This window comes from Echiichthys vipera (assembly GCF_963691815.1).
Source record: "Echiichthys vipera genome assembly, chromosome: X".
Classification (NCBI taxonomy): domain Eukaryota; kingdom Metazoa; phylum Chordata; class Actinopteri; order Perciformes; family Trachinidae; genus Echiichthys; species Echiichthys vipera.
In genome coordinates this window covers 33,589,772-33,611,029 of record NC_139825.1, presented here as the reverse complement: position 1 = coordinate 33,611,029, position 21,258 = coordinate 33,589,772, and the positions used below count along the sequence as shown (strand labels likewise).

Here is a 21,258-nt window from a genome sequence, read left to right as displayed (position 1 = left end):
TTCTTTGTTTGCATCCTTTGTGCAGTCCATCTAATTCTGCCTCTTTGTCCTGCTGCCACTTGTCATCTCTCTCTCAGCCCCAGGAGAGGTCACTGGACATGAGCACTCTGCAGGGCAGCCGGTGTCTGCATGTGGTGTATTGATGGTTTGTATGTGTGAGTGCACGTGCAAGGGAAAGCACTGGCGTAGTCGACGCGCTTAACTGTCTCTGTGCATATGATACAGGCAGAGCGAGAAGGGAAAGCTATGTTGCATGCGCTGCTGGCACAGTGGGAGTGTGTGTGTTATCGTGAGAGAGGGAGGGAGGAGGGGAGGCAAAGGGAGTTGGTGAGGGAGAGAGTGAGTAGAGAGCTTGTAAGAGAGAGAGGGAGGTGGTGTATCCCACTCTACAGACAGGACTGCTTAGAGGTAGAGGGAAAGACCGAAGCTGCTTGTTGAGAGGTAAAAACACGCTCTGTATTTACCGAGTAAAGATTTGGGTTTTGTTCATTCATATATTCAGCACATTCATTTTGACTTTTCATGTACTTTTTATATTTTTATTTTCCATTAAGTTGGAATCTAATTACCTTAAAGACTCTTCACAGTGTTTGGTCTGATAATGCGGCATGTGATGTGTGCCTTTTATTCAATTAATAAAGCTGTAGCCAGAGAGCTCTTGAGTTGCCCAGAATGAGGATTTAATTTACTGTGATTAGTGCAGAAAATGAAGCATGGACTCTGCTGTGACCTACAAAAAATACACAGATTTTAATTTTTAATACTAGAGTGAAAGATTTACTTTTTAATGAAGTAGTTGTCAGAATATGTGCAGGTTATGTGCAAATTCCAGAAAATGCAGACCTACCTAAACGCTGTTCTATGTACAACTATTCCTGTAAATATAAAATGTTGTGAAACTTGCAGCCAAGATTTGCCAGACTGTTTGGTGGGTAGATAAGTTGTGTATATGTTTGTCCGCATGTCTCTGTGTGCATTTGCAAATGTCTGCATACACCAGCGTGCATCTCTCTCACATGTTTGACTGACAAAACTTACTTTTCATTTTATACTACTCTGTACTTGCGTATGCTGCTGTAAGAATGCAATTTCCCACACTATCTATCTACTGCATCTATCTACTTCAACACTGTGTAGACATTTCTGTTGTTTGTTGTGTAGGGACAATATATGATGAAGAGGTCACCTGACAGACACAAATGTCTGTATCCCAGTCCCAGTCAGCTGTCCTTACATCATCTGATGGATCCTAATGTTGCGTAGTGAAATACAGATGGCGGCAGTGACACACCAGCTGTTCTGCTAATGTTTCATGCTGATTTATGAATTGATATAGCACTTTTGATGTTTAATGGACTATGTGCTTGTGTAATATACAAGTTGTACACAATAGTGTTGTCCATTAGTCCTAATTAGTGCAACTAAAATTGAAACAAAAGACAGCTGGCATTTGGGGTTGCTGTGGTTCAGAGGTAGAGTGGGTCTTCCTCCATTCAAGAGTTTTGATCCCCAGCTCCTCTGGTTGGCATGTCAAAGTGTCCATGGGCAAGGCATTGAACCCCAAATTGCTCCTAGTGCTGTGCATTGGGTGTGTGAATGTGGTGTGAATGGTTAGATAGATTAGATGGGTAGGTTTCCACTGCCATCAGTATGACTGTCTGTGTGTGTGTGTGTGAATGGATGAATGTGACAAATAGTGAGAAGTCAGAAGAATAGAAAGGTGCTATATAAGTCCATTAACCATTTCTTGTTACTAATCGACTGCCATTTACACAGGTACCCATATATCTGCTGTATACTATCGGCTTATTTATCAGTCTAGCCCTTGTCCAGTTGTTGTGAATTTCTGTGCCTCCTGTGTCTTAAGCACAATGGCCAGTGTCATGTTTTTCAACCCTTTTTTTGTTCTGTTCGTGTCCCATCGCGGGTGATCGTTGGACACGCTGTCCTGTAGTAGCTCAAAGTGTTGCAGCACCTCAATGGGAAGGTAGAAACCGCTTTAAGATGATACAGCTCAGAAACTCAGCAGAATGTTGGTTGAAGTGGATGCTGATGGATAATCCTGTCAGATTAACATCTGTGTAACTTCATTAAGGTGGTCACGCTGCTGCTACTATTTATAACTGTTGCCAGGCTTGGTGCCTTGTATACACATAATTATCATGGTTAATTTAATTTTACTGCTCTACTCACATTATCAATAATTAAGTTTTACGGAGACACGGATGCATGCACAGTGTTTATATTTATCCATTGCTTTTCATTTCCTGAGAACCTACGCCAAGTGATAGGTACACGGCAAGACTTGTTTAATATTCCATGATCTATGCAGTTCCTATTTATTGGCAAGGCTTTTTAAACAATCTGAGCTTCTTTGAACATCATTTATAATATATGTATTATGATGTTTTGGATGTGTATAGATAGTAGGTTTTGAAAAATGTTTTTTCAATTACTGGACGTCAAATGTTGTTAGGCAAAGCCCCAAATACCAAATACAAATGTATGTTGCCATGATGCAGTGAGACAAAGAGTTGTAATTACAGATCCTTTGGAAGATCTCTTGGAAATGTCACTGCTACGTGAAAGGCAAGCGGATTTGCGAAATGCCTGATGGACAAATAGACAAAATGAGCCTTTAAGTGTTCTGACGGACGTATGGTCTAAAATAAGGAGCTCCATCAAAATAGCTCTGTTAAATCTCTCTGCTGTGTGTCAGTGGTCAGCATGTTCAGCTGTTGACATCTCTCTCCCATCCAGCACTCGCTCTCACTTTCTGTTTGCCTCTCCTCCTTCTCGTCTTCCTGATGCTTTTTTCCCTCCCTCTAAGCTCCATCTTTATCTCCACTCCCTGGACAGTTTGTTTTTTGCTTTGAGCCCTCATTCATGCTCCCTCTTGTTCCCTCCAGTTGCATAGCATAGCCCCTGCAGTGGTTGAGAAATGCACAAATGAGGGATCAAAGATGAGAGGAACCAGAAGACAGACAGCGATAATGAGAGAAGATAGAGAGAGGATGCCATACTTTCTTGCGAAGCCTCCTAAATCACAGCCACTCCTAAATTTGCCCTCTGGTACCCTGTGCAAAAAAAATAAAAAGCCTCAGAGTTTTATTTAGCTTTCAGTGGACTTTGGCCTTCAGTGTCTTTTTGTGAGACTATGGAACTTGGAATAAGTCATGGTAATTTTGCTTTTCCACTTTCAAACGGGAAGGCTTAGTCACTTCTCCCTCTCCAGAGTGTGATGTCAGTTCTGTGAGTCGACTGTCAGAATAAGACTCGACGCCCGTGTCTCATACACTCACATTTATCTCCCACTTCCCCGCAACTGACCCAGCTGCTTCAGCAGATGTCTCTGTTGAATATCCTCTCCATGAAATATGAGAGATGATTTGAGATGTGACAGTGACAACTTTTAAGATTCCTGCCACAGTCAATCTTTGGATTGGAGCAGCCAGAAAACTACTGTTACACTATGAAGATTTAATGTAGATTCATCCTGATTAATCACTCAATCAAATTTTGAAAAACATTTTAAATCTGAAGCTGGAGCCAGCAACTAGTTAGCTTAGCTTAGCTCAACATGATGACTGGACACGGGGTGAAACTGCTTGCATGGCTCTGTTCTAAGGTAACAAAATCCACTCAACAGCACCTTAAAAAGCTACAATGTGCTAATAAGTGAGTTTTAGAGGGGCTAGGAGGAGGATTATTTAAGATTGGGACAAAGTAAAGCTAATTGTTTCTTAATTTCCAGACTTTGTGCTAAGCTAGCTGCAATAGCTTCATATATATCCCAACCTGGGGGAATAATTGAAAGATAACAGAGAAAAGAAGAACACTCTCACATTTGAGAAGCTCGAACTGAATGTTTGCCAAGTGTTACTTGATGAACAAGGCAACCTGAACCACTAAACAGCCCAGGCATTCAGTCCACTAGACAGTCAGTCCCTGAGGACGGGATCGAGTGCTGTCATTGGCACCTCAGTAAATGCTAGCTCGTGAACAGGACAAACTGAACCAGATGGCTCTGCTCCCAGTGGTTCCAGTATACAGTCCACATGCATTAATGAAGACCCTGAGGCTGACAGAGCCACCAAAGAAACTTGTATACACTCTGCGTGTGTTTGCATGTGCATGTGTGAACCTCAGCTGACCAGCGCTGACATCCTGTTGCAAATTGCTTCCTGTTGACTCTTATGTCTTTCTCCTCTGCCCTTTTTGCTGCACATAAGTTTCGACCCTGGTCTTCTTTTGTGTGCATATGTGTGTGTGTCTGTGTGTTTGTGTATGCATGTTTGGATACACATGTGCGTGTTGTGTCTGTCTCCTACTCTTCCTTCCTGGAGCCGACCAATTATTCACTTAACTGCCATTATTAAACCTATTAAGAGAGGAGTTTTCCCCTATGGCTGAATCTCCATGTTATTTAATTTCCTACTGTAGGTTTTATAACATGTTTGTGATCTGTCGTACATTAACACACTGGAAAGTGCCGATTGTGTTTGCGCTGCGGTGGAATGTGGAAATAACTGACCTGCATGACAATAATCACGTAATGACGTCATCTTGTCAATTCAGCAGCTGCATATTTTGTTGAATATTCACTGCCATACAGTGACCAAATACAGCATGCCCTTTCCTCCTTCACTCCTCCTTTAACTCAGTCCTCCCTGAATCACGGGTCTGTTTCCATCACAGTCTCATTAACTCTCTGTAAGTCTGTCTCTTTACCCCCTCTGTAATGCCCCATCTCCTGTCTGTGTGTATGTGCTATTAAATAAGAAAGCTGTAATTTCAGTTTACTTCATGTCATAGAAAAGTTAAAAAAGTTAGAACAAATGGCCTCAACAATATACTGCTTGAATGTGCTGTATAAGGATAAATTTAAGGCGATGTCTGGGGTGCTACAGTGTAAGTTTTATCTTTCTCTTGCACTGAAATCAAAATACAACTGTACAACTACTTAGAGCACATTTGTGTCTCCATTATGTCTTTATTCACTGCTATATTTTTGTTGTCATCAAGACAATTTTGATCCCCTTCCACTGATAGTTGGGTCATTGTAATTAGTGTAGGGCAGTAAGTAATGATTATTTTTTCGATTAATCATTTAGTCTTTATTGTGGCAGAAAAAGTTAAAGGATGCCCCAGAGCCCAAGTAGTATATTTGAATAGTTTGTGTTGTCCAACGACCCAAATATATTCAGTTTACTATCGAAAAGATGAAGCAAACTTGCTTAAATTAATAAAGTATTGGTATTTTCCTTAAAAAAAAATACTTTTTGTTAATTGAGCATCAAATTTGTTAATGATTCATTTCTCTGTTGATCGGCTTATCGATTAATTGCCTCATCATTTCAGCTCTGAATCACTTTCCTTAGTGCATTCACATCTTAATCTGTGCAAGCTCTAACCAGAGAAAATGTCCAAAATCCTACTGTAGCTGACATGATGTACCTAAAAGACACGCAGCTATTCTACTGAACAATGACAAATCAACCTTGACTTTCAATTAATCGATGTGAGCATTAGGTGCCTTTGTGCATGTCAAAGTTAGAGCAGGGTTGGTTCAGTTGTAGATCATTGTGATTGAAGTCATTTGAGTTGTTTAACCTACTGCCTGACACCTGTCAGCACTGGCCAGCACTCAGCCACAGAGGGCAGTTCAGCTGTCAATCAATCTTATAGGATAGTTCAAAGGTCAAAAGTTGACAGGGTGTCACTTTAGGGTCTACAGATGGAGGGAGCCTGTGGTTGTGCTGCAATAGGTTGAAATGTAGAAATTTCATTTATCAGCTAATTTTATTCATTTTCATTTGTTAGGTCATCTTATTTTTTATTATTTACAAAGTACTTCTTGGAATGGATGTCTTCTTAACTATCGATCACTTTCACATTGCACCAGGTCCCAAGGCTATTTGGTCCTTAACAATCAAGTAAACACTGAGATTGTAAGAGTGGCTCTTAAATATTCTGCTCCACAAAAGTGGAACAATCATCAGAAGCATGTAAAATTAGACAAGCTTATCCCTTTTAATCAATTTAAACCACTTCTCAGACTCAGACAACTTAATTAATCCCACCAGGGGCAATTGAATTCAGCAGCTTGCATACTGGCACGGTATGAAAACACAATACACACAATAATACACAGGGATAAGTGAATTAAGCAAATAAATAGAATAGAATGAAATAAGAGTAAAAATAAAAATAAAATTCCAAGGAGTACAGTGTAATCAAGGATCAGCAGAACAAAGTGAATACATAGGTTACACATGTTTAACCAATAAGATGCACATGGTAAAAGGAATGAAATCATAATAAAGTATTTAAGAAATTGAGAAATTTAAGACGGATAGCAGAGGGGATAAAATATAAAAAAACAAACAGTTTGTCTTAAAGACATGCAAGCATTGCGACGACCTGGGGCCAACAGAGGAAATATACTTAAGAGCATGTGTCACCAGGGGTAGACAAAATATGGTTTGCTTTCCATTGTTGTTGGTCACAAAAACTGGTCAGGTCCCTAAATTTCACTCCTGTGATCTTGGAACACGTCTTTATAATGCTGAACAAACTGTTTTTATCTTTTAGTGTAAGACTGGGAAACCAGCAGATGAAGGAGAAACACAGGAGACTTTCGATAAAAGACTGATAGAAACAACACAGAATAACAGGGCTGACAGAGAAAGAGTTCAGTTTGCGAGGAAGATGGATTCTCTGTTGCCCTCGCTTCACAATCGTTGCAGTGTTCACATCAAATTTCAGCTTCTCATCAAAAAAGGTGCCAAGATATTTATATGAAGAAACTCTTTCCACAGTTTTGCCATGAATGGTGCTATCTACAGCTGGGATTTTGTTGCATCTAAAATCAATCATGAGCTCCTTAGTTTTAGACACATTTAGGTCTAAGTAGTTTTTGTCACACCATGAAACAAAATCAACAACAGCCTTCCCATGTCCTGCTTCAGATCCCTGATGAAGGATCTGTCTGACATACAGTAGTTTGAATGCATGTGTGTTCTTTGATTTGTTGCTGTCCCTTATATTGATGTCCTTGGTTTGTTTGTCGTATGATTTGTTGATGTAACGTTCATGTGCTTGTATTATTTTTTTTGTATGCACTGTAATCAGAGTGTCCTTGTAAAAAAGAGCTTGCTCTCAATGGCCTTCCCTGGCTGTTTTTAAATACAAGTTTCAATCAATCAATCAATTCATTCATTCATGCATTTCCTGCTGTTTTTTTTTTTTTTATCATTTGCTGTAATTTGCATTGCAAGTTATTTCATCTCATGAGACCTTTAAATGAGCTGAAAAAGTAAGACATGCAGACATACCAGTTTCTAGCTTGTAACTTCAGGATCAACTTATCCTCATGATAAATGACCTAGAAGAACTGTCTATAGCCTGTTTGAATGAACTGAGCGTCCCCCCCCCCCCCCCCTCTCTCTATATATATATATATGTATGTATGCGTTGTGGGAGGTTTTGGCTGTTTACTGTTGGCTCAGCAGATACCAGAGAGAGGAGGTTTCCTCCAGTAAACTTCATCCCTCTCACCCCTCTCCTTCTTCTTCTTTAGAAGACCAAAAAAATCCGCAATCCTTAATTTTTTATCGAGTATCTCTCATACTGAGTACTTCTTCTTTTTAATCGCCTGGTCAGCACAATAAACACAGTTTTACAGTGTGCAAAAGAAGAATGCAAAGAATCAATAGTGATAAGGAGAATTAAATTTTTCCCTAGACAGTTTGGGTTAATGTCCAATCCTTGTTATTTTAGTAGGCTTCTGTTCTGATTATTTCTTTGTCAGATAGGTTAGATTATTTCTGTGTCAGTCAGGCTGCCCTAACTAAACTCCCTGGAGCCTGCCAAGGCCACGATTCCCTTGGCGCCTTCAATCGGACTTGAATGATAACACTCACTGTCATTTCCTTAAAGTCAAGTATATGCATTTTAGTCAATGAAATGTAAGCACATCTCATTGCTGTCTCAATCCACCTTCCTAGTATAAGAATCTGATCTTTGCGGTTTGAGCCTCAGAATTGGGTCGGCTTCACACACCACTTTATGTTGATGACTCTTCTCCTTGGTCAAGTAATTAAACTCCTTCAGTATCAAACATACAGGACTGTGCCATTTTCTTTTCTTTTCTGGCAGCATAATAAATTAACAAAAACAATGTCCTCATGTTCTGTAGACATGCGTGCAGGCGCTTGTTTGTCTTTATCTGTATGTGTCTGTTAGTGTGCACCAGTCTGTGTGTGTGTGTGTATGTGTGTGTGTGTGTGTGTGTGTGTGCGCGTGTGTGTGTGTGTGTGTGTGAGCGTGTTTGTGTGTGTGTGTGTGTGTGTGCGCGCGCGTGTATGTTTGTCTGTGTGTGTGTGTGTGTGTAGAATAGAATAGAATAGAAATAGAAATACTTTATTGATCCCAAGCTGGGAAATTGCAGTGTAACAGTAGCATTACACACAGACACATCAAAGCAGTATTAATACAAATAAAAGATACCTAAAAAATAAAATGTATAAATAATTTATAATAATGGTTATGTGACTACTGCCAATGTGCTCATGTCCTTTCAGGTGACTCCCAACTGTGCCGCAACACCAGACCTGATTGTTCCTCAGCACAGCTCCACTAAATCTACACCACAGAAGAAGAGAGGTTCCATACCGAGGTACCAAAGAAATGCTATTTGAAATGTGAAATGGATACACAGAAATAAATTGCACAGCAAAATAACCATTACGGAGCTTTAACTTTGACTGTCTTCATCCCGGGCTACACGGTGGTGTAGTGGTTAGCACTGTCGCCTCACAGCTGGGGCCTATCTGTGTGGAGTTTGCATGTTCCCCCCGTGTCAGCTTGGGTTTTCTCCGGGTTCTCCGGTTTCCTCCCACAATCCAAAGACATGCATGTGTTAGGTTAATTGATGACTCTAAAATTGCCCGTAGGTGTGAATGGTTGTCTGTCTCTGTTCGTCTCTATGTGCCCTGTGATAGACTGGCGTCCTGTCCAGGGTGTACCCCGCCTCACGCCCGATGTCAGCTGGGATCGGCCCCAGCCCCCGCAACCCCGACAGGGATAAGCGGTTGAAGATGAATGAATGTCTTCATCCCCTAATGGCTGTTTTGGCTGCACTAAAATAATTGTACTGTCACAATGTCCAGGAGTAAAAGTGTGGAACAAGTGATGGAGCATGTGATGGAGCGTCACTATGACTTTGACCTCACCTACATCACGGAGAGGATCATCTCTGTCTTCTTCCTTCCGGACCTGGAGGAGCACCGGTACCGTAGAAACCTTCAGGAAGTGGCCTCCATGCTGAAATCTAAGCACCAAGACAAGTTCTTGGTTAGTTATAAAACTGAAAACATACGGAATATAAACTTAATGTTGTAGCTGGTCTCTCTGGAGATCAAGGCTGCTATTATTTAAGTTGTATTACAACAAATTAAACACGTTTTGTTTGCATAATGATCCAGAAAGTGTATTGCTTTAAGCCCTTCTTTGTCATTGATAGGGTATATTAATTACCATATCCTTCCACTCTTTGATTTGTGACACCTTCTCATGTGTCTTTGCCTTTTCCAGCTACTGAATTTATCAGAGAAGAGACATGACATCAGCAGACTTAACCCAAAGGTACAAATATTTATCTTAAAGGATGAAAGATCACTGGGCATGTTTGCCTCATTCCAAAACAAAAACAAATTGAAACATCATTCCTCCTCTGTGATTCAGGTGCAGGATTATGGCTGGCCTGATGTTCACGCCCCACCCCTGGACAGGATTTGTGCTATTTGTAAAGCCATGGAGACCTGGCTGGCCTCTGATCCCCACAATGTGGTGGTCCTCCACTGCAAGGTCGGTGCAACCTGAATCCATATCTGCTCGCTTTGCGGTGGAAATTTTAAAACTGTGGGAAAAGATTTTTCATCGTCGCTTTGATGTGTGTTCTGACAGGGAAACAAAGGGAAGACCGGTGTCATTGTTGCAGCCTACATGCACTACAGCAAGATATCAGCAGGGTAATCTACATTGTTATTAATCTAATATAGATCAATAAAAAATGGATACTACTACTTAAAATGTTCAACATGCATAACCAGTGATGCATTTCTCCTATGCTGAACTAGAAACAACAACTAGAACAACTGTACAATTAGTTAGAGCAACTTTTATTTCTGATGAATCATTTAGTCTATATTTGGTAAAAATGACCAAAACCCAAATATATTCAGTTTACTATCACAAGGACTAAGAAAACTTGCAACTATTCAGAAGCTGAAACCAATGAAGTATTGTTATATTCCTTAAAAAGTTACTTATTGTGGATTTATTATCAAATTTGTTGATGATCAGCTTATCGATTAATTAACTCTATCATTTCAGCTCTAAATAACGTTCCTTCTTAGTGCATTCACATCTTAATATTGTTGGCAAGCTCTAACCAGAGAAAATGTCCAAAATGCCTAATGTAGTATAGATTTAATTAGTAGGCAAAAACAAAAACAACAGTCATGATTTACTCTAGGCATACACCTCATTATCTCCAAAAGACACACTATAACCTCCTATTTGTGCATTTATTAATACACCTCTGGTTGTGTCCACAGAGCGGACCAGGCTCTCACCACTTTAGCAATGAGAAAGTTCTGTGAAGACAAAGTCTCCTCTTCCCTACAGCCCTCTCAGAACAGGTGGGACACACTTTATATATATATATATTATATATCTTAGTATTTCCTCTTCTGCCACCTATCACTTCTTGTGCTGCTGCTGTCATCTGCTATCATCACTACATGTCCTTCATTTCTTTTCTTCAGGTACATCTACTACTTTGGTGGATTGTTGTCAGGTACCATCAAAATGAACAGCAGTCCTCTGTTCCTCCACCAGATCCTCATTCCATCGCTGCCAAACTTCCAGGCAGGAGGGGGTCAGTTTCACACAAACTAAAGTTTTATAATAGCTTACAGTAATTCTAAGCTTTGAATAGTGGACAGAAAGTGTTTAACAATGTTGAAGGGGGAAAAAAACAAGAATGCCTTTGTCTGCAAACTCTCCCCCTTCCTACAATTTGTCAACTTTTTTTCTGTATCTGCAGGTTTCTATCCATTCCTGAAAATCTACCAGTCTCTACAGCTCGTCTACACTTCAGGTGTCTAGTAAGTTCACGGCCGGTTGTCCAGTTTCAGCTCACCTCCCGCGGGCAGTTCTTTTTCTTGCCCTGTCCAACTGACTGATGTTGTCTATACAGGCTGCTGTCTGTGTTTATGTGCCGGCTGCTCAGTGCTTATGTTAAGGTTATTCTCGTTTACCACTGATTTACCCAACTGAGACATGTTTTGACTGGTTTTATGTGTGTTTTGAGCTGATGTGGTCATTGTTTTTGTATCTGTGTGTCCAGTGATCCCCAGAGCTCAAGGGCAAGAAAGCTGTGTGTGACTATGGAGCCAGCACTGTTATTAAAGGGGGACATAATGGTGAGCAATAGCTTATTGAGCACTGTGTTTCACTACTTTGATTTAAATCCAAGCCATATCCACACATACTGTACAATAATCACTGCAATAACTGCACGACCTCAACTGTTTAACAAACTGCTGTGAAAAGAAAAAAAAGAAAACTCCTGATTTTAATGTAGTTTTGTAACTTTTCCCTTAAAAAGGTGCCTGATTATTTTTAAACCACTTAAAGCTACAAATCATCTGCAGACTATGAACATGCATGCTGAATTATTTTGTTACACTTGTCTTGCATGTATCTTTGAGAGGGTAAAATCATCCAGACCCCTTAGCGACCTAGAAAGACGTGTAAGTACTTTATTTGTCTCTGAGGGTAATCAGTTGCCACAGCAGGAACTAACTAATATGATCGGATAAAAAATCGGATAAAAAATAACACTATAACAGCGCAAATTAACATTTTGATTTACTATTTTGGTCACTAATATATCAGCATTTTGATAAAGTTTATGTAAAATGAGCCTTTGTCGCTCTTTTACCCGCCTCCTCCGCTGCAGGTAAAGTGCTACCACCGGCGGAGTCGAGCAGCAGAGAGGGAGGTGGTGTTCAGAGTGCAGTTCCACACCTGCACTGTCCACGGAGCCCAACTGTGGTTTGGCAAGACTGAGCTGGACCTTGCCTGCACAGGTATTAAAAAAAACAAAGGCTCTTTGGAAATGTATCGAATAGAAAGTAGTCCATAAGGCCTCCATGACTGTCGAAAAATAGTCATTAAGGCCTTATAGAAGAGACTGAAGGGTATTTATGCTACATGTGCATAAGGAAAACTATATCACTACGTCAATGATGGGAGGGCATTTAGACTATACAAGTGCTTTGCCACATTAAAATGTGAATATATTGCAAACATATAAATGAACAAATGGAAACTCCTTCTGTATATTTCTATTACTTCCTCGAAATGGTTATGTTAGTTAGTTAGTTAGTTAGTTAATTCTTTATTGTCCACGGTGTGGAGATTCGTCTTTGGTCTCAACAAGCAGGACAACAACAACAACAACAACAACAACAACAACAACATTTACACACAGACATCTTCAGGGCAAGAAGCAGGGCAGCAGTGACAGTATACACATCAGCGGGATATGGTGTTCAGTACCCCAATCGCTTTCGGAATGAAGGAATTTTTAAAAATGTTACGATTTGCCCTTGGCACTTTGTAACGTCTACCCGAGGGAAGAAGTTCAAACTCCCTGTGCAGTGGATGGGACGGATCGTTTGCTATTTTGACAGCTTTTTTCCTTAGCACTATCTCGTACATACAACTTAATTGTTTCTGTTTTGTCCCTATGATTTTTGAGGCAAGGTTTATTATTCTCTGCAGCTTGCTTCTTCCTTTTACGTTTAGGTTACCATACCACATAGCCATATTAAAAGTTAAAATGCCCTCAATAAGGTTCTTATAAACTGTTTCCATAATGCGCTTGCTCACTCTGAATGAGTTGAGTTTGCGCAGTAGATGTAGGCGTTGGTTACAGGTTTTAAAAATATAGTCTGTGTTTACACTAAAATTTAAATTGCAATCAATAAATGTACCTAAGTATTTGAAACTGTCTACTACCTCTACAACTTGTCCCCTAATTGTAAGGGGCTGCACATGGTCCTTTTCATAAAAAACAAGTTCCTGTGTTTTTGTGATATTCATCTCTAAAGAACTTGCATCACACCACTTATGAAGCTGTATAATTCATGACCAGGTTATTTTCAGTCCATTGTTGTGTTTGTGTGTATTCTGAGACAAATGTGAAATGAGAGTCTCAGTTAGATGAAACAGAAATGTGTGAAAACAAGTATTATCATCTTTTAACTTTGGTGTTTCCACTTCACAGGTCTCACTTTCTTGTGAATGTTTTCATCAGTCCCTATAGTTATGGCCTGGATATTTTAGTCACTGCCTTTATGCTCATCTTTCTGTAGATGACAGGTTCCCTCCGGATGCTACAGTCGAGTTTATCTTCTCCAATGGGCCAGAAAAAATGAAGGGTGAATATTATCAGCTGTCTGTCTGTCACTGCATTTCTTCACTTTACATTTTCACATGCTTCATATCCAAATATCTGCTTTCCAAGGCCGAGAATACCGCAAGAATGACCCCTCCATCACAGTGGACTACAACACCTCAGACCCTGTGGTCAGATGGAATTCTTATGAGGACTTCAACCTGCACCACCAAGACAGCATTGAAAGTAAAAAACAAACAAACATGCACACACACACAGGTGTAATAAGAAGCTTTATGTTAAGAGGGTCAAACATCAAATCACACTCCCTTCTTGTTTCTACCAGATATCTCTCATACAAGGGGCCCTCTGGACGGCAGCCTGTACGCCCAGGTGAGGAAGCGCCGTGGGCCGGGCTCGACTGCCTCAGCAGTGTCGCCCAATGGGTGCCTCAGTAGCAGCCCAACAGTCAAGCCTCAAACTCCCAGCCAACCCAAACCTCTCGCCTCTGACTCTAGCCACTCCTCAGTCCCTTCTGGTCACCTGGACGAAGCTTCTCTGTCCATAAACCGCCCAGAAAGAGAAAACATTGACTGTCCACCGAGGAGAGGAGAAGAGGAAGATGGAGCGAAGGAGAAAAGAAGAGGGAAAGAGAAGGATAGAGAGACAGCGATTTTAGATGACGGAGAGGCACCAAGTCCTGGAGGTTTGAGGCGAGAGCGCTCGTGTTGCGGTCGAGCAGGGGGAAATTGTGGCGATGTGGGATGGAAGAGGGAACGAGAGCCCTGCCTCTCCGATGGCCATTGTCTCGGCCGTTGCAACAGTATCAAAAAGAATCCAAAAAGCCAAACTCTGCCTGCCTTTCCATCTAAATCTGTGTCCCCGCCTCCTCATTCAACTCATATGGAACTCTGCCAACGACATAGTGCCCATCCTTTACCAGAGTTACCGTGGGAACGTCCAGCCCCACCCCCACCCCCGACATGTCTCCTCAGGCCTTGCTACTCTTATTCCACCCCTGAACACACCCATGCACACAGCCACACCCTCCCAGCCCTAAACAGACTCTGCACTGGAGAAGAGTGTCACCTTCTCCATTACTCCAGCCACAACCCCACTTCTCATCTCTCCCATCAATCACTGCCCTCCAGCCCTTACAGGGAAATGTTCTTCAGCTCTCCAACAACGTCCTCTGGTTGCTCCTGTCGGGACTGCTCCAGCAGGAGAGAGCACCAATCAGCCTCAGTAAGGGCATTCCACCCATTGCACCCTGACCAATCAGAAAACCCACACTGGCCTCAAGGAGCAGGCATGCAAAGGACAAGAGAGGCGCCTCCGCTATGGGAAAGTGAAAATCCATGGGAGGTGGTGAGGGAGGCAGAGTTCTGGCAGTGCAAATCAGCCATGCCAACATTTCGCACCTGCCACTCCACTTTGGATCAAAGTCCAAACCCGGAGCCTAGATACGCCATCGGAACCCATCAGGGCTACCCTAGCCCCCAGTCTCTGATGGATGTGTGGGACGGAGCCAGCAGTGGGTACCACACCCCTCCACAGCCCCAACATTCCTGTCCTTGCTCTCCTTATCAACCATCCCCAGCCGAGAGCCATGAGAGCCGCAGTTACGCCTCAGGGTATCATTCTGGATCAGCCTCTCCCTTGCCCGCCAGTAGCCCCTCTCCTGGGAGAGTAAGGTTACCCGGGACTCCCTCTGGATCTAGAGACCAGCAGCACACTGAGCATCAAAAAGGTGACTGGATAGGTGGATGGATACAGTGGTACATTGAAATAACATGTTTGTTACTTCTTAGTTTTCAAATTCCTTTGTTATACCTTCATCTAATCTTGTTTTATCTCACTTTTCTCAAAGTGGAAAATGCCAAGGCTGAGGTAGAGGATGGAATATCCCAGGGTTCAGAGGGTAAAATGGACTCCAATGGACAGTCAACCACCCCTGGACTGGACTCTGATCAAGACTACACAATTATTGATAGCAGAAGCCCCACACACATAGAACACAGGTGGGTGAAGCTTTTCCTTTTTTCTAAAGCTGGAAAATGAAATTACATTAATACAGATTTAAAGATATCTGTCTTGTTTGTTCCATGCTTTTCCCTTTTCTCAGTGTAACTGCTAGCCCTCCTGAAAGCCATGAAACCTCGACACATGTGGAGGCCAGCACAAATAGCAGCAAAGCCATCACACCAGTACCAAGAGAAACCCCAGTCCAAAGTTCCAACATATCCATAAACTCCACACAATCATCAAGTGAGCAGAGCTCGAACTCCGATGGTAAGACTGGAGCAGCCAAGATTACAGGAAGCGCGGAGGGATCTAAACAGATTTCAAACTATGCCACTGTTACCATCACACCAGTCCAAGTGCAACTAAACGGCTCTGCCCTTATCAGCGATACCCCGTCTGACAGCAGCAGAAGTGTATCTACAAACCCTTCTGCCAGTCTCAGCTCTAGTCCTTCCACCACATCCCCAAATTCTCCTATTGGCTCCCCCAACCTCCAGTCTTCTCCCCAATGCTCTACATCAGCAGTGGGACAAAGACTGACTCCAGAAAGAGACAGCTCAACCGACACCAAACCACCATCACCTGTTCCCGATGGATATCATACACCAACCTTCCCCTTAGCGTCTTATTACTACCCAATACTAAACGTCCCTCATGTCCCATACACTGGGTACACTGCAGTCACCATCCCCACCATCCAACCACCGCTACCCGAGAAGAAGCGGCTTTCGTCCACACCAGGATCCCTAAATGGACACAACTCTCTGTTCCGCGCCTCCTCAGCTACTTCCCCCACGCACCACGTTACTTTCTCCCCCTTTGTGGGAGAGCAGGTACAGGGATCTTTACAACACAGCTGCAGAGAGGAAGCAGACATCAGGGTCAATGCTAAGTTTGTCCAGGACAGCTCTAAGTACTGGTACAAACCAGGCATCTCCAGAGACCAAGGTGAGGGACATAACAAAGGATGGGGATATCTTGTCATTTCTGCGCCTCTCATTTTACACTACAACACCCATACTCTAATGTGTCTTCTCCGCCGTAGCCATTGCTGTTTTGAAGGACAAGGAACCAGGAACATTCCTCATCAGAGACAGTAACTCCTTCCAGGGGGCCTATGGCCTGGCGCTCAAGGTGGCCACCCCTCCTCCTAACGCCAACATCACCGGCAGCAAAGGTATCCATTATAATTGTGTTGAAGACGATAGTTTAACTGGCTAGGACACGTATCACAGACGCCTCCACAGACAAATTTACCCAGAGACAAACAAAGCAAAGGTGTAAATAATACAATTAATGACAGCTGAATTCCATTTAGCTGCTTCGGTTCAGGTTTAGGCTCCTGTGCGTGCTGGCTCTTGTGAGTTTGACAGCGGCATGGCTTAATGTGACATTTGAATACAACAGAGCCTTCGTTAATGTTATTAGAAACTCCTGCACTTTTTATGGCAAAGTCAAAATGTCCATATGAAAAAGGCTTGTGCTAAGTGTTTTTCTTGGCACCAGTCAAGTCGCATCATACACCCATTCAAGATAGTATGTATAGAAATTTGATGCCAGATTTATGTATTTCAATGGGTGATTAATTACATGATTTTTATACATTTGCTAAGGCTATTTTTTTTAGCCAGCCCTAATTCTTCTTCTTATGCATTCATGTGTTTTGCTTTGTTTTGTGTTTTTATTCATACATCCTTATAGAATATGCTCTGCAGTAAGACAGCCTGCCATAATTTTAATCCTCACTCCCTCCGTTCTCACCCTCCTCTCTCCCAGGGGACCCTCTGGAACAGCTGGTGCGACACTTCCTCATCGAGACTGGGCCACGGGGAGTGAAGATCAAGGGCTGTCAGAATGAGTCCTACTTCGGTCAGTTATTAGGGACACACAACTGCTGCAATACCTTTCACATAATTAGTTATGTACGAGATACAGAAATTTATTGTTTTTATTATTTCCTTCCCAGTCGCCTGTTATCTTCCTTTTAATGTCTTCTAATATGTCTTATTGGTGACCTGTTTTACCTTTTTTCTCATTCTGTCTTTGTTTCAGGAAGTTTATCTGCCCTGGTGTACCAGCATTCAATTACTCCCATCTCCCTGCCATGTGCACTTCGCGTCCCAGAAAAAGGTAAAAATCAGTATCATTACATTTAGATGTCATGATTTTTATTCCAAAAAAGGAAATATCCACCTTTTCAAACAAGATCTATTGATTATGCGAGAACTGTTAAACACTTACAAAGAATAGCAGGTTATTACAACAGCTACAGACTGGATCCTTAATCATTTAGACGGTATAGTTATGTAACTGAAGAGTATGTTTCAGATCTGGTTGGGGAGCTTCAGCAGATGCACAATGCAACAAACACCAGCACGGCCGCTGACCTCCTCAAACAAGGAGCAGGTAGCAAATGGTCTTGTTTCATTTTTTGGTGATTCAGTTGCAGTTTTTACTTTTGACCAGCAGAGACTGCTCAAGTCTCATCTGTTCATAGCACCAAACTGCGTTAATCCCTATTTTTTCATCTCTCATACACAAGCCTGCAACGTGCTCTATCTGAACTCTGTGGAGACCGAGTCGTTGACGGGCCCTGAGGCAATCTCAAAGGCAACCAAGTGTACTTTGGCCCTGAGTCCACGCCCGGTGGCAACAGTGGTCCACTTCAAAGTGTCAGCTCAGGGCATCACTCTAACCGACAGCAAAAGAAGGTACATCTTAGACACAACAGTCGACTCTATAATTCATTGAAAATAACTGGCAATGTGCACCAATTTGATAGAAAACTTCCCAGATACGAGATAATGCTAAAGACACACAAGCCATTATACTGTTTGTGTGTCCACAGGCTGTTTTTCAGGAGACATTATCCAATCAACAGTGTGACCTTCAGCAGTCTCAACCCCAAAGACCAGAGGTGGGTCACTGAGACATATTGAAGAAACAGACATTGACAGTATGATTAAAGGTGCCATATAGTTTAAGTGAGATTTCCGTGTTTTTTTTTTATTATGAAGCAAACATATAAATACTGAGAAAGTATCATAATATACATACAGAGCCTGTATGTCCAGGACTTTTTATGCAGTGTGGAGCGTCACCTATATGTCCTGTTCCTGTGTCGCTCTGGCACTAACACTATGAGTTCAAATCTTGTTCGAGTTTGTATCTGTTTTATTGCTGCACCACCTTTTTTTGGAGTGAGTGGGGAGCAATTTGAGTGGAGCGGGGTGAAATCTAGTTGAGCATGGAGCGATACTGGAGCAGCTTGGAGCAGCAGAGCGAGTGGAACAAACAGCTCCGCAAGCGAGGAGCAGAAATTCTCTCCACTCCACTCACATCCTCTAATCATACTAAACTATATTAAGGTACAGAGTGTCGCTACAGTGCCATTTAAGTCGTCCCCTGGCTGCAATGACGGTGCAGAAATACAAAGAGAGTTTTTCTGGAGGGGGGATTAAAGAGACAGGTGCTAAAATGGTGTTTTAGACAGAGGGTGAATAAAGGTGTTTCTTAACATCAAAGCATTAAACATGTTCTAGTAGAAAGCCATAATACAAGTATGAACTTGAAAATTAGCATTTGTGACCTTAAATAAAAAAAAACTATATGTGCTTGTACATGTTACTTCTGATTATCTTAAGTAAAGGCAGTTACATCTGTGTGCTTGCTGCTGCTGCACTTCCTGTATTGACTTATATTTTATAAATATAAGGTCTCTGTGATTTGTCTGCTGCTTTTTTACTCTGAGAAATTAATGTAGATTGTGAGTCACTATGAAACTGTCTCCATATCTTTGTCATTCATGTTTTCCTGCGTTTTGTCTCTGTGTCTCTATTTGTGTGCCCGTGCTTCAGGTGGACTAATTCTGATAGCAAGTCAAGCAAGTAAGTGCTTGCTTCACTGTGTGTTCTTCTTGGCGCGTGATGTTAACAACTACAGTGTTCTACTTTGCATGGCAGTGAATCACCATCAGATTTGTAACTCTGACTTCTTGTGACAAAATTGGGTTTCTTTCAGTGTCAAATATTATTAGCTCTCCCATCTTTTGACCTCACACGTCTCCATTTTGCTGCAGGATGTTTGGCTTTGTGGCGAGGCGGACAGGCAGCTCTACAGAGAACGTTTGTCACCTGTTTGCAGAGATGGACCCCGAGCAGCCAGCTGTGGCCATTGTCAATTTTATCAACAAAGTCATGCTGGGACCACAACTACGTAGATGAAAAAGCAGAAGAATTTTGGACTATTGGGGCTCTGTGGGAGATGTTCATATGATTTTTAATTAAGTGTGTTGGACTACATCTGTGCTTGCATTTCTACAGGTTGCACCATTGTGCTCTGCTGTATGACTGTTTATAACAGAATACACTTGGGACAGATAAAGTATTGTTTATATGTCAGTTTACAACGCAGACAAGACTGACCTAACTTTGGTAACCTTTGCCAAGTGAGATTGAATTGAGAGTTTAGAGTGTTTTGTTTTTCTCTGTTATTTTATATGTAATCCTGTTCAAATAGTTCATGTAAGTGACAATCCATGCTGTTATTCGTATTAAAGTTTTTTTACATCAACATTTAAAGCTAAAGGAAAACGTGGTTAAGAAGTCTTCAACAAATAGTAAAATGTAACAGTCATGTTTCAGGGTAAAGTGGCATAAATACAGTTTTTTGTTCTCATGTAATGTGAGAAAGAGTAAAAGAAGAAATTAGAGATTATGTATTTTAATTATCTGAGGAGAAAGTGTCAGGCTGCATTTAACTCAGTGGTTACAATCATATTTTTAACAACCAACATTTGTTCCCGGCTATACTATTAAAAGTATATTTCTGTTGGAGTGATAACCACAGTTGTAATAACATATAATGTTAAACCTGCCTACAATTTAAAACAAAGACAGATTATATGTTATGTTGCTACTAACTACATAAGCAAGTAAAAGCTGGGTCAGCCTTAAAATAGAGTTAACACATGTAATTTAAAAGATTGTGGACAGGACCTGAATATTTTCAACAGTCACAAATAATAAAAGGAAATAAAAAATGACATGAAATCAAAGGACATTATCACGTTAGGGATGTCATCATTAAAAAGAGCCAGTACCAAAAAAGTCTCTCCATATCAGATTGGTCTTGTCACTGTTTAACTCATCAATAACCATGGCAACACAAAATAAGTGAGTTAAGTTTCATTTTAAGCCAAAGACTACATTATTGTCAAAAGATATTTTGAAAGTATGATCATAATGTTTACCAATACATTTTTGTTTGGTATTTGTGTGTTTTATATCAATTGATAGACTAGATGACTTCAGCACAATTATTATTTTTCATACTGGATTTGTATGTAAAAGAAGTAATATATTTTAGGCCTGAGAAGAATGTCGCATTTGACAGACAATTGAAGTAATAAAATCGAATAAAATGCGAGTATATTTCATCATTTTGTTGTCACTTTCCTTGCTGCCTTTGCACAGCACGATTCATGAAGACATAACTTTTAACAGTGATAGATTAAAAGGGACGAGGTCCCACCGAGATTTGAACTCGGATCGCTGGATTCAAAGTCCAGAGTGCTAACCATTACACCATGGGACCAACTATGCCTGCACCACTTCATATATGTCTAATTATAGTCAGCGTCAATACTGACTCATGTTTATGGGTCATAGCTGTAATGTGTGTTTTCTGGTATTAGATCTCTTCGAAAAATGAATCTATTAGTGAGGTTCAACTCCTAATCTGTGTGCCCGTTACCCGTG

The 21,258-nt window shown here is 41.3% G+C and overlaps 1 protein-coding gene across 2 annotated transcripts in view; it reads left to right on the top strand.

Annotated features, from left to right (window-relative positions):
* The window catches only part of LOC310965309 (tensin-2-like), a 31,389-nt gene extending 10,459 nt beyond the window's left edge, over window positions 1-20,930 (top strand). Inside the window, exons 4-26 of one of the 2 annotated variants that reach the window (XM_083938822.1) lie at window positions 8,586-8,680; window positions 9,174-9,357; window positions 9,598-9,648; window positions 9,748-9,870; window positions 9,970-10,034; window positions 10,623-10,706; window positions 10,833-10,945; window positions 11,114-11,174; window positions 11,417-11,492; window positions 12,032-12,161; window positions 13,452-13,517; window positions 13,604-13,720; window positions 13,821-15,224; window positions 15,345-15,495; window positions 15,600-16,447; window positions 16,545-16,676; window positions 17,276-17,368; window positions 17,552-17,629; window positions 17,828-17,905; window positions 18,042-18,210; window positions 18,348-18,416; window positions 19,357-19,386; window positions 19,578-20,930. In XM_083938822.1, coding sequence (XP_083794948.1) covers window positions 8,586-8,680; window positions 9,174-9,357; window positions 9,598-9,648; window positions 9,748-9,870; window positions 9,970-10,034; window positions 10,623-10,706; window positions 10,833-10,945; window positions 11,114-11,174; window positions 11,417-11,492; window positions 12,032-12,161; window positions 13,452-13,517; window positions 13,604-13,720; window positions 13,821-15,224; window positions 15,345-15,495; window positions 15,600-16,447; window positions 16,545-16,676; window positions 17,276-17,368; window positions 17,552-17,629; window positions 17,828-17,905; window positions 18,042-18,210; window positions 18,348-18,416; window positions 19,357-19,386; window positions 19,578-19,722 — 4,362 coding nt within the window. In that variant the 3' untranslated portion in view covers window positions 19,723-20,930. The remainder of the gene's footprint in view (window positions 1-8,585; window positions 8,681-9,173; window positions 9,358-9,597; window positions 9,649-9,747; window positions 9,871-9,969; window positions 10,035-10,622; window positions 10,707-10,832; window positions 10,946-11,113; window positions 11,175-11,416; window positions 11,493-12,031; window positions 12,162-13,451; window positions 13,518-13,603; window positions 13,721-13,820; window positions 15,225-15,344; window positions 15,496-15,599; window positions 16,448-16,544; window positions 16,677-17,275; window positions 17,369-17,551; window positions 17,630-17,827; window positions 17,906-18,041; window positions 18,211-18,347; window positions 18,417-19,356; window positions 19,387-19,577) is intronic. The other variant, XM_083938823.1, reaches the window with a different exon arrangement.
* The last annotated feature ends 328 nt before the right edge of the window (window positions 20,931-21,258 follow it).